The sequence below is a fragment of the Akebia trifoliata genome, unplaced genomic scaffold, assembly GCF_017979445.1.
Source record: "Akebia trifoliata isolate Shusen 1 unplaced genomic scaffold, ASM1797944v1 Contig00673, whole genome shotgun sequence".
In the NCBI taxonomy this organism is placed as follows: Eukaryota; Viridiplantae; Streptophyta; class Magnoliopsida; order Ranunculales; family Lardizabalaceae; genus Akebia; species Akebia trifoliata.
The window spans coordinates 1-14,480 of record NW_028237139.1 but is presented as its reverse complement, the minus strand read 5'-3'; the positions used below and the strand labels follow the sequence as shown (position 1 = coordinate 14,480).

Below are 14,480 nucleotides of genomic sequence, written 5' to 3'. Positions count from 1 at the left end.
AATCTCATTTGAACAAAAATTCACCTTTTAAACCCCGTCTGACTCAAAGATCGAAGATTTTGTAATTTTTTCGTTCGAACTCGAATCTGAGCGTGTTTACAGGATAAAATATGTTTTTCAGTCCTTTCAAATCCAATGGTGAGGTCAAATTTCATTAAAAGTGAACATAACAAACTCCAAAAAGATTTATCCAAAGTCAACATCATCATTATCCTTAGAGACCTCAACAGGATCAACATGTACGACAACGTCCGTCAAGGTCAGCTCGACCTTCTTCAATTTGGTTTTAAGCTTGTTGTAGGCCTTCTCCCAATCCAACTCTGAGTCATCGAGCTGAGCCTGAAGGAGAGTAAGTTGGTCCTAGAACACCTTTTCTTTTTCTACTTCCTTGGCCTCCAACTGCCCCTTGACCACGGTATGTTTCCCCTTTGCTGAGGTGAAATCTTTCCTCACATGTTCTAGATTTTCCTTCGAGCAATGTAGCTCGAACCTCACGGCATCCAGGTTACCCTGGATCTTCAAAGTGTTGGATGGGATAGCATCGCTCTCGCTAAGCAACTTCTTCACAGCTACCTCAGCGTTATCGCAATCGGTAATGGCTGCGTCTCTAGATTGTCTGAGCTTCTGGACATCGTGTTGAACCTAAAAAGAAAACTCAAGTGTCAGACCTCGGCAAATAAATATGAAAAGTAGAAAAGTTAAGAGAACTGAGAAAACTCACCGTAGCTATTGCTTAGAATAGGTAATAGAAGAACCGAGCAGAGTCTTAGTCGAAATGCTTATTAGTGAGCGCCCTGTCTTTAGGGAGGTAGGATGACTCGAACATTGCCAGGGCAACCCTTGAGTTGATAAGCGTGGAACATTGGTCCATGACCAATTGGCCGGCCACAAATGGGGAAACAACCTAGGAAATGCTTGGAGGGTTGCTTCCCTTAATCCTCGACCCAGAAGTTGAGGTCGAGGCTTGGGCTGAAGTAGTGGGAGTTGGAGCAACGGGGGTCGGAGTAGTAGTGGCTGGAGCAACAAGGGCCTCGAAATGACCAGTGTTGGAAAAACGGGGGCCGGTGCCCCTCAACCTCTTTAGAAGAGGATGTTCATCTTTTTCTTCCTCCGCCCCATGACGAAGCGAAGGTGACACCTCCATCACCTCATCATCGGAGGCATTGGATTTGATAGTGGATGCCGGTCAATTCGATCGAAGAGACATATCTTCATTGTCGAGAGGCCAAGGCTTGGTATTTGACCGTTTTACTTGCTCGCCCTCCGTGCTAGAGTCGACGGGTGCAAGGAAATTGGTAACCCGGTGATATTACTCCAAGTTGGAGAGTATGTGGGTTATGATCACCAAATCACTAACTCTATATCTTTGTCCAGATTTGCAAACATGAGAAGACAAGAGTTACATCTCTGAAGACAGAAAGAAAAATTATAAAAGGGTGAAAGGAAGGAAACTCATCGATTCTTTTGAACGAGTTGAACGCAAACGGGGGAAATTCATCCCCAGGTGCGCTCTCCCACCGACCAATTAGTTTGATTGGGAACAAAAACCAATTGTCTGAGTCAGAAAGCTCGAACAAGGACGGTTTTCCTCTCTGCTTAGGGCACCTCCTCAAAGAGAATTGGGCTCTTATATCAAGAAGCTCGAGCTGAAGACCTTCTTCCAACCGAGCATTCATTTGATTGATGATGTAAATAAAACCGTAAAAATTACCACTCATTTGACTAGGAGCCCTCTTATAAAAGTTTAAGACTTCCCGAGTTAACTAGTTAAGAGGGACTCCAAGGCTAGCTTTAAGCTGCCTCTAGTACACTGCAATGGTACCTTCGGGAAGGCCATGAGAAGATGATGGCTCATCCGAGAAAGCAGTGCCCACGTCGTCAGGAATAACAAAAGTATTCCTAATCTCATATAGTAGAGGACATGCGGAGGAATAGGTATTCACCCTCGCCATGGAAGAAAAAGAAGATGAAGATGAAGAAGATTTGAGGAGAGGGGGACGGGTTTTTTCTCTAACCTTGTGTTTGAAGGAAGATCCTGAAAATGAAAATACTAGTAATGGATACTTTGTTGAGGAAGACTTGTTGGCGCCAAGCTAAGGAGAGCGCAAAGATGAGAGCGAAATTGGCAACAGAGAGCTAGAAGAGAAGAAAATGAAAAATAAAAAAGAATGAATGAGAGGAAATGGGGTATTTATAGACCTCAAAAGCCTCGAGATGTGCAACAAATGAAAAACCCTGATACACTCAAAAAATGAGACAATAATGAGTGAAACGAAGCATTAATGGGCACGGGAAATGATGAAACAGTACGAACACGTGTGCACTATTGACCACTGGCAAGGTGACACGTGTATATGATGCATAAATGCGTCGTAGTACAAAGCAGTCGCCAGCGCGTCTTACGAAAAAGCCATTTAGAGTGCCGCCTTGGAAGTTTGAACTATCAGACCTTAGATTTAATGCAATAATTGGGAATCTACTAATCAACCGTCCAACAAAAAGTTGCCACATGTCACAGTTAATAATGTTGTTTAGGAGCCTCGGATCAAGATCCAAAACCCGAGAGGGTGTATTGTGAGGGATATTTTTTGAAAAAAGTAACACGTGACAATCTTGAGAAAATGTAGCCGAACACTTGAATTACAAGAAAAATTAGCCGAACATTCAAATAATAGAGAAGGAAAGAAAAGGTCGGTTTAGCCTTTAACCAAACTCCGAGGGAATGTACTTGAAGTGCGGGAGTTACAAATCCCGTAAAATAAGGAGTATAATTGTACCCACGGAAATCAAGGCAAAATCCCTTAATGGGTGTAACCGTTTAACATAAATCAAGGAGAAAATATGGGAAGATCTAAGGGATGAAACCCCTATAAATACGTAGTTGCAAGGCATTGATAGATATGCAATTTCTCTCTGAAAATACCCTACTCTATTTTTTATATTAAAAATCATGACTTGGACGTTAAAGTAGTGTTGTTGTAGGCACACCAAGGAGTACAGGAAGACAAGAGTTCTTTTATCAATGAGAATCTTGAGGTAGTGCAAGTTTTTACTTCTACAATTAACACCAAAGCTAAGCAAGTGAGGAAGAACCAACCCTAAGCCTCTATTTATAGATAAAAATTTGAGAACTACTGGTCTAACCACTTGTTTTCAAGATAATACCATTAGTGGACCATTTGAATGGAAAACAGGTGGTTGAACCACCTATTTCCCTAATAATATTGTTTTCATTTAAAAAATTTAACCATTAATTTAAAATCGATTGTCCAATCGTTGGTTTTCAAAGGGGCAAAATTGGTAATATAAAATTCGATGGTCAAACCCTTGTCTACCTTTTTTTTTTATAAAAAATTTTATAAAGTAGTTCTTGTTTTAATAATTTTTCGTTAAAAGAGAGAATGGTAAATAACTTTTGAGAAACTATCAATAGCTCTGTTTACAAATATTAATTGAATTGAATATAAGCATGTTAACCTTGAGGGGGCGGCTCAATGGCAATTTCGAATCCAATAAGCGGTGAGAGTCCGTAGGCTGTGAGTTTGATACAATATGACTAGTATTTCCTCGGAGCCACCCGCGAGGGTGCACCCTCACTTACTTGGTGTGTGTGATGTGCGGGTGTTGTACGTGCCCAGGGGGGAGGAGGGAGGGGACCCATATGCCTTGGCTCCGACCCTAGCTCTTCTGGTCCCCCTAGTTGGACATAAGTTTGGACACCCCCGTCGTTAAAAAAAAAAAAAGAAATGATATATAAGCATATCTGAATTAGACAAAAAATATATTTGGTATCCAAATTTAAATTCAAAATCCAACGGATGTTATGAATTAGAGTTGTGATAATTTGACTTCCCCACGTGGCAAACTCAATCGACTACCTGACATGACAAGTTTGGGAATTGTAAATCTGCACTCCTCAGGATACACGGTTGCACTTCCTCAGATTATCACGACTCTATGAATTAATATTCAAATTCTAATTTGATTAACTTATCAAATACCCTATTTGTATGATAAGTAAATTGGATTGGAATAATCTCCAAAATACGAAGTCATGGCATGCCCCTTGAACTCAGTCTTATGTGACAGATCAATAAAAAAAATCTCGAAAGTCTTTGTGTCTTCAACTCCATAGACACAACTTAAATATTCTTCCCTCAAAATTTTTCTTCCCTCAAAATTAGTCATCCTCAACTTAAATATTCTATCTACTTCAACTTACGAACCTTAGGCCAAATAGGGTTTTGGGAGAGAGAAAAAATAATAGAATTTTTAGTGTCATTTTCAAAAAGGATTATTATATAGTTGAAAATGATGGGCTAAAGTTGGAGATGAGGTTAAATAGATTAAAATAAATTTACCACGGAGATTAGAGAGCTTGAAAATGATGGTTTTTGAGAGAGAAATTAAGAGGTTTTTAACATAAGGTTGAAAATGAGAGGGATTATCTTAGATGGTAGCTAGGACGTTAGTGGAAAAGATGATCTAGAGATTTAAGATCTTGAATACGATGGATCTTGAGAGAAAAATCAAAGTTATTGATTGAAGTTGGATGTGAGAGAAAGAGGGGGGCCATCGGAAAATCGTTAGGGTCACATAGTTCACAACTTGCAAGCCTAGGTAGCACGGAGTGGAGCCCTATGAGAGAAAGATCGAGGTTGAAGAGAAATGAGGATTATGGTTTCCTTTATTGAATTTAAACTTGCAATAAATATTTATTTACTCGGGTGCATGATTTGAATTTTTTTTATTTTTTTTTTATAATTACATTTCCAAATTGTACAGATGTTATAAAAGAATACTAAGTGGCAGGGCTTGTGCAAATACACTTGCATTAGAAAGATTTATTTGTAATTTAAAATACTAATTAACGGTTTTTTTTAAGATTACATAGTGAAAAAGGATATTTTTGTTATTTTCAAAACTAACAAACATGATTATAGACTTGTGCGATTACAATTGCTTGGTGTTTGACAAAAACGACCTTAATTATATTAAGTCTAAATGTAGAGGTGGGAGCATTTGTGAGATCCAAATTTGATGTCGAAGCACTTCTACTCCACCTTCTCTCAATATGATAGTAAAGACTAGTGGGTGTTGCATATGAGTTATTATTCATTTAAGAGATTGCTTTAGAAATTTCAAATAGATAGTCAAGACTTATAATAGTTTTATCATTTAATGTAATGCAATGTAAATGCAACTAAAGTGAATTTTGTATAAGATTTACTCCCTCTCTTTATTAAGTATAAATTCCAAAGCTGATCATATTACATAGTAAAAAAGATTTTTTTATAATTTAAAACATTGATTAAGGTTTTTTTTTAAGATTACATAAAAGGGATATTTTTGTAATTTGAAAACTAAGCAACGTGATTATACGGTCTATGTTGCATTTTGCTTGTTTTTTTACCAAATTGAGCCTGATTTTATTAAATTTAAATAAAAATTGAGGGTATTTATAACTACTCAAATTTTGGTGTTAAACCACTTGTGGAGTCTCCTCTGATGTAAAGGCACTTTAATAATTTTAAAATTTAATTTCGTTTAAGATTTGCTCTTCTCTCATTACTTTGTTAGAGTAAAAGAAACATAATTAAGTGAATATTTGTAATTTGAAAAAGTTAACTAGTGTACATTTGCATCAACAATATTCACCCTCCTCTTGTTATAATTGTAAGAGATATACGAGTAGTTATAATATTATTCATAGAGTAGGACTAGCCTGACCAACTTAGTAAGGAAAAAAAGGGCTTACTAAGACTCATCCACAGTCAAAACAAAAGCTCGAGATTCTTAATGAATTACAAGGATTTGTTTCGACGGTAGATGAGATGTACCCTTACTTAGTTAGTCAGGAAAGTGTTTTTGTTATTCATATACAATTTTTTAAGTATATATATTGTCTTTTGAAACAAACAAAAAAGGATATAGGATTGACCTCTCACATATATATTCATTACCAATACAATTAAGTTGAATACAAAATGGAGCTTTGATGACCAAAAAGAAGAGATTTGTTAGAATTAGCTTCCGTATTCGTTTCTCTAAAAACAAATGAGAAGGAAATATCTTCAAAATTGGATGGACACAACATTAATCACTCTGTGTGATCACAAGTCTTCCCATAGGGAGCCTCTCTGATGATAACCCCAACAAGTCAACTTCAAGTGCCCAAGATTGACAATAAGGCTATGGAAAGGGAGGAAGTAATGACAAACATTGTCTAAGATTAATCTTCCAACTTGCTAAATAGGTAGGAATTTATTCTGAAAAATTCTCCATTAAATCTTATACGCAATTAACTAACCAGTCTTGCATTTTTGAGGCTGCCATTGAAGCTTGTCTTAGTCTTCCTCAAATAGCTTTAGTGCTGGCCCATTCCCCGGCAGTAATTAAGAGGTCGTAGGCAGATCTGAGCATGAAATATCCCGTCTTCCTTTCCTTCTAATCTGTTTGCCAAGTTTAGTCCAAGGATCTAGAACAGAGTTTGGAGAACTCACTCTCTCCCCCCTTTGCATTAATAATATGAAGCTGCGAATCATAGCGAAGCTTGCTAGAGAACTTGTGCACAAGAATTCGCCTTCAGATAGACAAGGTTCGTGCCAAAACAAGCTGTCCTTGCTATTTCCTATTGTGTGCCCAGTATCCATCTTAGTCTTTGCTTCCCCAAGAAATATCAGTAGGGGGATTCATGGTCTAGAGATGATTAGTCTAATAATCATCAATAATGGAGCAGATTTGGATCGCTCACGAGCAATCCAATAATCAACGATCAACCCTTTAATAAACTTATTTGGATGGAACAGTTTATCCATTCGCATAAGAAAAGTCCAAAGGATCAACCCCATTGCATGGATGAGCTTAACCATCGGCCCACTAGCAAAGAAAATATTTTCAATCAAATAATCGATGGCCCTGGATCGTCAAATACAGACAATCCAATCATATGCAAGAATAGTCTCCCCAGTTCCTATAAGATAAGCATTCTCAAAGCTTTTGTTTTACCATCACAACAACAAATCATTTTCAATAACTCTCATTTCCACAAGAAAGAGATGAGAAAGAAATTGTAAATTAGCTGATAATAACCACAACAAACTTACTGTATTCTCTTCATTAATTTTTTCACTCTTTCTGTATTTTTCAATTCAAATCTCAAAGGGATTGATGACCAATCCCTTCAGACAGATTTTATTTACTGCTGTATAACACAAATGTTAAGATTGCAGCTACAAAACATACTCACAATACATGATCTGAAAACCACCACCTAGCAATTTTCTTATAAGAAAATAAAAAGTCTCAGTAAAAAGAAGATAATAAAACTGATGATTTCATCTTTAATATTATGCAAATAAAAGCAAACCCAACCGGGCAATTTGGGGCGTTACATGCAGTTGCAGTAAAAATACCCTTAACAAGATGCATGGCAACTCCAAAGACAGCTTAACAAATGGGAAGTCAGCAGCTCCTCTGTACAGGAAATGAAGATATGCTCAATCCTAACAGTTATTGTAGGAAAAACATTGTGTAGTCTAGGGTTTGCAGCAGAGGTATAGATCTAACTTCGCTTTGTATTGGCCGGAAAGAAACCTTTTGAAGGATGATCAAGAGAATATGCAGGCCAGCTTCTTCTCAAGACCATCATCATCTTCACCGTTCTCAGCTACCAAGTCATCCTCATCTTCATCAAAATGACAATTACGCTTCTCTGACCCAACATAATCTTTCTTTGATCTTCTGCTAGTGTCTTCTGACGTAGTTCTGCTCTGACAACCAGCTTTCGTAACACCATCGTCTTCACTTGCCCAGGCTTTTCTTTTTTCTTCTTTGATCTGGGCAAGGGTCTTCGGTCCTGTAAATGGGATCGATTCCTCAGTGGGTCTCGTCTCCCTTGAAGTCGGGCCCCTGAAAACTTCTGATGGAAGAAACTGTGGTCTAGCTTGCCATCTTCTTTCCCTTTCACGATGCCCGGACCTGTTACGTCTTAGCTTTGAGCGCCTCATCCAACTTCGTCGATGGCTGCCGTTTGATTCATCATCTTTTTCACTATGCACACCAACCATATTTTTCCCCACCTCGGATGCCAATCTCCCATGGCGACGGTGGCCCATGTCATGACTCTCATGCCGTTCTTGGCTCCTGCCACTCATAAAGGATGATCCACGCCTTTTTGGGTTGCGGCACGCTTGATGGCCATTGATCCTCCTACGTTTCCTTAGGTGCTCCCGAAGATCCATGCAGTTCCGATCATTCACTTCAAGTTGTCTAGGCAAGAATTTTCTCTTCTGGAATGGGTGCTCGGGAACTCTCCCGCCATAATGAGTAACATTGTCATCCTCCACATCATCGTACGAGTCATTTATCTTGTGCTCGTAAAAAATCCCCGAATCTGGGTGGTACTCCATAGGATACCCAACAGGATCTTCATAATCATAGTGGACCAAATGGGTATTGACCTCCATAGCCTCCCTATCGTGGACCAATAAGTACTCCGAGTCATCCTCATAGCCCAAATTCTCCAATCCATCATCCACAAGTACATCTAACCCTGGAGATGATTCCCACAATTCCTCAGCTTCAGTGCAATCGCCTACTCGCTCCTCTGAACTCTGATCTGGGCACAAAAGGGATCCGCTATCAATAAAGTCTTCTGCTATTAGTGGGGTGACCATTGCCTCTTCACAGTCAGGGATAGATATCTGAGGAGAGGGGCTCCGCTCCACATCATTAGGAATTGATTGATGAAAATTATCTTTAGCATCAGATGGATTAAGAGCTGCTTCAATCAATTGAGGTCCTGTATCACTTCCTGCGGATGATTTATTTTCTAGATGGACATTTGTGATGGTGAGAACTGATTTTGAGGCTTTCGAAGAAATGTCGTTGGGACCATGCATGAAAGAGCATTTGTCACCCTTGTTGCAAAATCCATTGAAGTAAAAATAACAAGGTACATTGGTCTTCTTCGTGGGCAAAGCGGCAGGCTCTGATGAAGTTTCAGGGCACCCATCCAATGGCTGCAAAAGGAGCAATAATTGGTTTACAAGGTATCATTAGATGACTAAACACAAATATAAAGTTAGGATGTCAAAGCCAACAACATAACCATACACTTCATGAATAACCCAAATGAGTGAATCTAAATGTGTCAAAACAGAAGATGATTTTGGATTCAATACAAAATTTGAAGATAAAAGTGATGTATAAAAATGATTTGGGAATCGAAGGACCAAATCCTTTTTTTCCCTGATTAGTGTGGGGACAAATTTGATGGCAATACAGGAATAAACACCACCAAATTTTCCGAATAAATCTAGATAAGGAAGAGAGTTATTTGCAATTGTTTTAAGGTATTTGATGGCGTAAGCTACAAAGAAAGAGTGCAAAACTCAAGTGAAGCATGCCTAAAGGACATGACTAGCAACCCTGAGGAACAAAAGATGAAGTAAACCACAGGGTTCAACGTGTTTTTGCAAAAACATAGTCAAATGAACATCTGGGCAACGGTGCTGCACCAGAGACAGAATTGAAATATAAATTTAAAGCTACCAAGAGCGTTTTTCTCTTCTCCCTTCACTACTCTATGCTAAGTTTTTTCATTCTTCTACTTTCATATACTTTCTTTAGGTCATATTTTCATTACTCTTCTTCAACATTAGTATCTACAAGTCTACAATTATTCAAGATCAAGAATTGAAGAAGCAAGTCTGCAAATCTTTCATTTCATCATCAACTTCTCTTTTAGAAGTAATATTCAAGCAAACTTGGAGAGTAGAGAGAGACATGGAAAACCTTTGGTTGCACTCATAGTATTAAATTTCGACATATTTCCACGAAATATACCGTAATATTTCCATTTCCACAAGTTCCAACAAAAAATTTTAATTGACAGTTTCTTTTTGTATATATTTTGGTGGAAATCACTATTCATTTCACAAAATATTTCGATGAATAGTGAATTTCGATCAAAATTATCAAATTTTAGGTATAAAAATACAATATTTTGGTGGAAATATTTCGATGAATAGTAAACTTAGACTGAAATATTCTTTTTTTGAAAAAAACTTATAATTGCTTTTAGAAATAACTTGTAAATTACACATAGTATTTACTAATAAAAAATTGCATATAACATTCGTCTGTTGGTATAAATGAATTATGATTAGTTATTTATATATATCATCTTATTTTAATGTGTTCTAAGCATATTAGTGCGTTCATATAAGTACACAGCATACAATCAGCCATGTTTCAATTAGTTGGATACATTAGCAATTTATTCATACTTATTCAAAAAATAAAAGAAATATAATAAGACATGGATGCAATGCTTAAAGGTAATTTATTTTAATGGCTTACATATTAAGTTGTATGTAGTCAGTGCAACATTGTTATTCCTATTTCTACTGTTAGCCTCTCAATAAATGTGCGTAAGTGTAGCAAAATGTTGTTGATATTCAATTTCACACTCCATATGGTAGTATATTGCATTTTGATGACTTATTGAGTGCGTTTTAATGCTTATTTTACAGTTTCCTAAAGGGTTAATGAAGATTTCTTCAATATTTCCGTCATTTCCAAAAATTGTATTCATTTCCACATTGATCGAAAGATTTCCATTTCTAGACTAACCGAAATCGAAATTTAATACCTTGGTTGCACTATAATGGGTGATGGATGTAGCTGGATATTAATTAACAATCTAGTTAATTTTCCTACAAGTATTACGTTTTTAAAGTCTGTTGATGCATGGTCCCATTCCCATACAGTCAAATATCTAGATTATACAATTGATGAAATAGGAGAAGAATATGTTGTCCAAGTTGTCACGAACAACGTAGTCTTGCATGAGGTTGTTGGTCTTCTTCTTATGGAAAAGCCACCTTATTTATATTGTTGCCATTGGTGACACGATGTATAGTCTAATAAAAACCGGAAATGAGAGACCCAAAGTTATGGGAAAGTGACTTGTATTTGTGAAGCTATAAGGTATCACACCTTGGGGATAGGTACATTCTAAATTTATTGGTAGGACTAGAAAAATTGTAGTATTTATGTATATGCATGCCTTATTCCAAAAAAATAACATATAATGGCAATTTTCTTCGCCTTGCAATCACCAATTTGAAACAGCTTTTTTGACACCACAATGCACGCATAAAATAAATTAAATTAAATTAAATTTTGTAGTGTTGGTACATTGGAACAACGGGTCTTGATCAAAGAAGGTCGAAGAGAAATTGGTCACGCCAAACTATCCTTTCACTAATGTTTTGGACGGATGCCTCAAGGGCATTAAGTAGTTCATCACCCTTAACGTGTGAAAAGCCATCAATAGGATACACTTATGACTATATTAAAATAAGCTAAATTAAAAATAGTCAAAAATATTTTATATAAATAGCAACATTATAGGTATGTTTTAGACATTATAGACAAGAGATGGGGCAGCCAATTTTCATCTCCTGTGTATCTGGCTACCTATACGCTTAATCCTTCTATCTATGTTTTCTAAGATGTGCAAGTGCATTCAAGCTACCATTAAAAATAACTAAGACCATAGACTATATTATTACAGTAGATTACGTGTTACCTATTTGTGAATGCGACCACGACCAATGATGGAAAATTATTAAAATTTCACATTTATTTTAATTAAGATTGTATTTGGTTCACATCCAAACAACAAATTATATACACAAGTAATAAAAAATTCTAAAGAACAACTTCATCAATCAGGACAAGTCTAAATGTATGGTTGGATATATTGATGTTTGCCAAAAAAAAGTCCCCAATAAGGAAGAGCAAGACAAAATATCATCGCAAATGGACTCGCTACAAGGAGTGAGAAAGGATTTTTAGAAGAGAAATCATCACCTGGCATAATGCTACAAAATTTACAAGTATAAATATGATTTTTCATTTAGAATTTAGAAGGTAGAATAATTATTTTATTGCCGAGTACCAAATATTTTGCAATATAGTACAGTTGACAGGTGGCCGACTCACAAAAGGAATCCAATACAAAAGATCACCATCTAAAGAGATTGGCCATAAGAACTATTGGCCTAATATGCTCGACAAAGGGATGTGAGCGCAACAGGAGTACATTTGAGATGGTAAACAGATTCTTTCATAAAATTTAATATAAAAACTAATCAAGAATATTTTGAGAAAAAAATTAAATAATTCAACATATTTTGATTTTCAAATGTTAAATAAATTCACCCCAAGAAGAGGAATCCACTTGAACAAAAGAACCTCAATGACTTGATATTTGTCTATTACAACCAGTAGTGGTGCTACTGAGTCTTAGGGAGGCAAAAAAAGCTAGAATTCTACAATCCCATCTCCTTTGAGGGATCATTTGTGCCTCATTAACATAAAAGATGAACCAATGTTTGAATGGAGAAGACCGACATGGGCCCAAGTTGGACAGGCCACATTTAGATTGACACTAAGAGAAAGTTCAAGTCATCGAGACCTATTAGCAGTTAGGGCCTAGAACTAGTAGATGAGAATGAGATAAAAGAAGTTGAACCGTTGGACGTGGACAAGGAAATAGTGAAATCCAACAAGAAACAAAAGAAAAAGAATGCATTGAAGAAGGTGATTCGATGAGGATGGTGGTAATGATGGAGATATTGTAGTTGTATTTTTCTTAGATGATTCATTTATAAATTTGTGTGCATGTTCATGAATCATATTTAAATTAATAAAAAAATATTCATTTTTTTTTTTTTCAAATTGTCGAGTTTACGCATTCTTCCATACTTGTTAAGCATGCAAATAAAATAAATAAAAATGAAATTGAAAATAAAAGATTAAAAAATATTTCTTTTAGAGTAGTTTAATCATTGCAATTTTTTCCTAACTTCTTTAGATTAGAAATAAAATATTATAATATTTTTCTAGAGTTGTTGTAATAGTTGCAAAAAAAAATTCAGTTTTTCTAGTTTAAGAAAAAATAAAAATAAAAATAAAAATAAAAAATTCTATGTGAACATATGCTTTTGCATGATTGTATATGCACAGCATAGCATATGCTACTTGACATTGGTATTACTACTTCGCAGAGGTAGCACTTGTTTTTTTGATAAGTTTAAATCTTATTAAAAGGGGACAAGATGGCCCTGAAGAACAAACTTACAAAAAGGCAAGGGCTACTTAGGCATCCTCTAAATTACAAACCATATCCCACCTGACAACAAGATCCTCATAGAAGATACCTTTAACAACTATGTCCGTTCACTCTTTGTTGGAAGGGTAATAGTATCTTTATACTTCTGTTTCTAAGTACTTTTATGTCTTCGCATTGTCTATGTGCTCATTTGTTATTTGTATAAGCTGGTAAGGAAAATTTAGAACGTTCACTCTTTCTCAATATGTAAGAAAGTGAGTGTGGATTGTGGGACATAATCCACTCTTCTCTCTTTCCTTTTTCTTTTTTTCTTCTTCAGCTTGAAACCCTAGATCTACAGCAAACTTTACATTTGGTGTCAAAGCAAAGAGGATCTCATTGAGGATTGCATATAATACACATCTTTTGCTGCCATCATTGTGACATCATTAGGACGATCAGCTGACATCGTCAGTTGTAAGGAAAGGTCAGACTTGTAAACCCAAAAATGTGTTTATTGATCACACTATTTTAGTGTTTATGGTCATTTGCAAACAACCATGAATAGTTTTTTGTGAAAGAAAGTGATGTTTTTTTATGTAAACAGCCTTTGGAATGCACAGATGAGGTTGATTTGTATAAATCAGCAGAGTATTTTTTGTATAAACAGCCTTCAGAAGTCTAATTTGTGTAAATTATGACAGATAGTGTGTTCTTTTTGCTGCTTGGGACTCTTCCATGGCCTATACTTTGTCCAGAGTCGAGTTGGTATACTTGAGGTTGTTATCGTTAAAACCATGGTTAGTAGTATTACTGCAAACATTAATTCACCACATCTTGGCCCATTCTAGGAATGCCGGTATGGGAAATATTTCCCTAGATAATCCAGGATTGAAAATCACTACAGTAAAGGTAGATGGATCGAATTGTTTGGAATGTTCTCAGTCAGTGAAGATGTATATTGGTGGATGAGGTAGACTTGACAACACCAATGGAAGGTTAGGGTGTCAATGGGTCCATTTCGGTTTGGTTCCACATAGACCAAAAACCAAAACCTACATAAAACATCAATTCTGATTCCAAATATGATACTCTTGGACAAGAACTAACCCTATTAATAATCAATACCTATAGGGTACCCTATAAGATAGACATTTTCTAGTTTTTACTGAATGAGAAGGCTTTTGTGTTGTGTGCTTGCAACCTCTAATGATGTTAGAAGCTGTAATAATCATGAACTTGAGTCATGTCATGATTAATATTTAATTACTTATAAATAAGTTACAAGTAAAACAAATCCACTCCTTACCTATTTAACCGATGGGTATCTGAAAGAGACCCCATTTTTAATGGG

The 14,480-nt window shown here is 36.2% G+C and overlaps 1 protein-coding gene across 1 annotated transcript; it reads right to left on the bottom strand.

Moving 5' to 3' along the window:
- Positions 1 to 7,260: 7,260 nt before the first annotated feature.
- On the bottom strand, positions 7,261 to 9,046 carry LOC147381180 (uncharacterized). Its single transcript, XM_086430744.1, has one exon. The coding sequence runs from the start codon at positions 8,901 to 8,903 to the stop codon at positions 7,611 to 7,613; it is 1,293 nt and encodes a 430-aa protein (XP_086286870.1). The 5' UTR covers positions 8,904 to 9,046; the 3' UTR covers positions 7,261 to 7,610.
- Between the last annotated feature and the right edge of the window lie 5,434 nt (positions 9,047 to 14,480).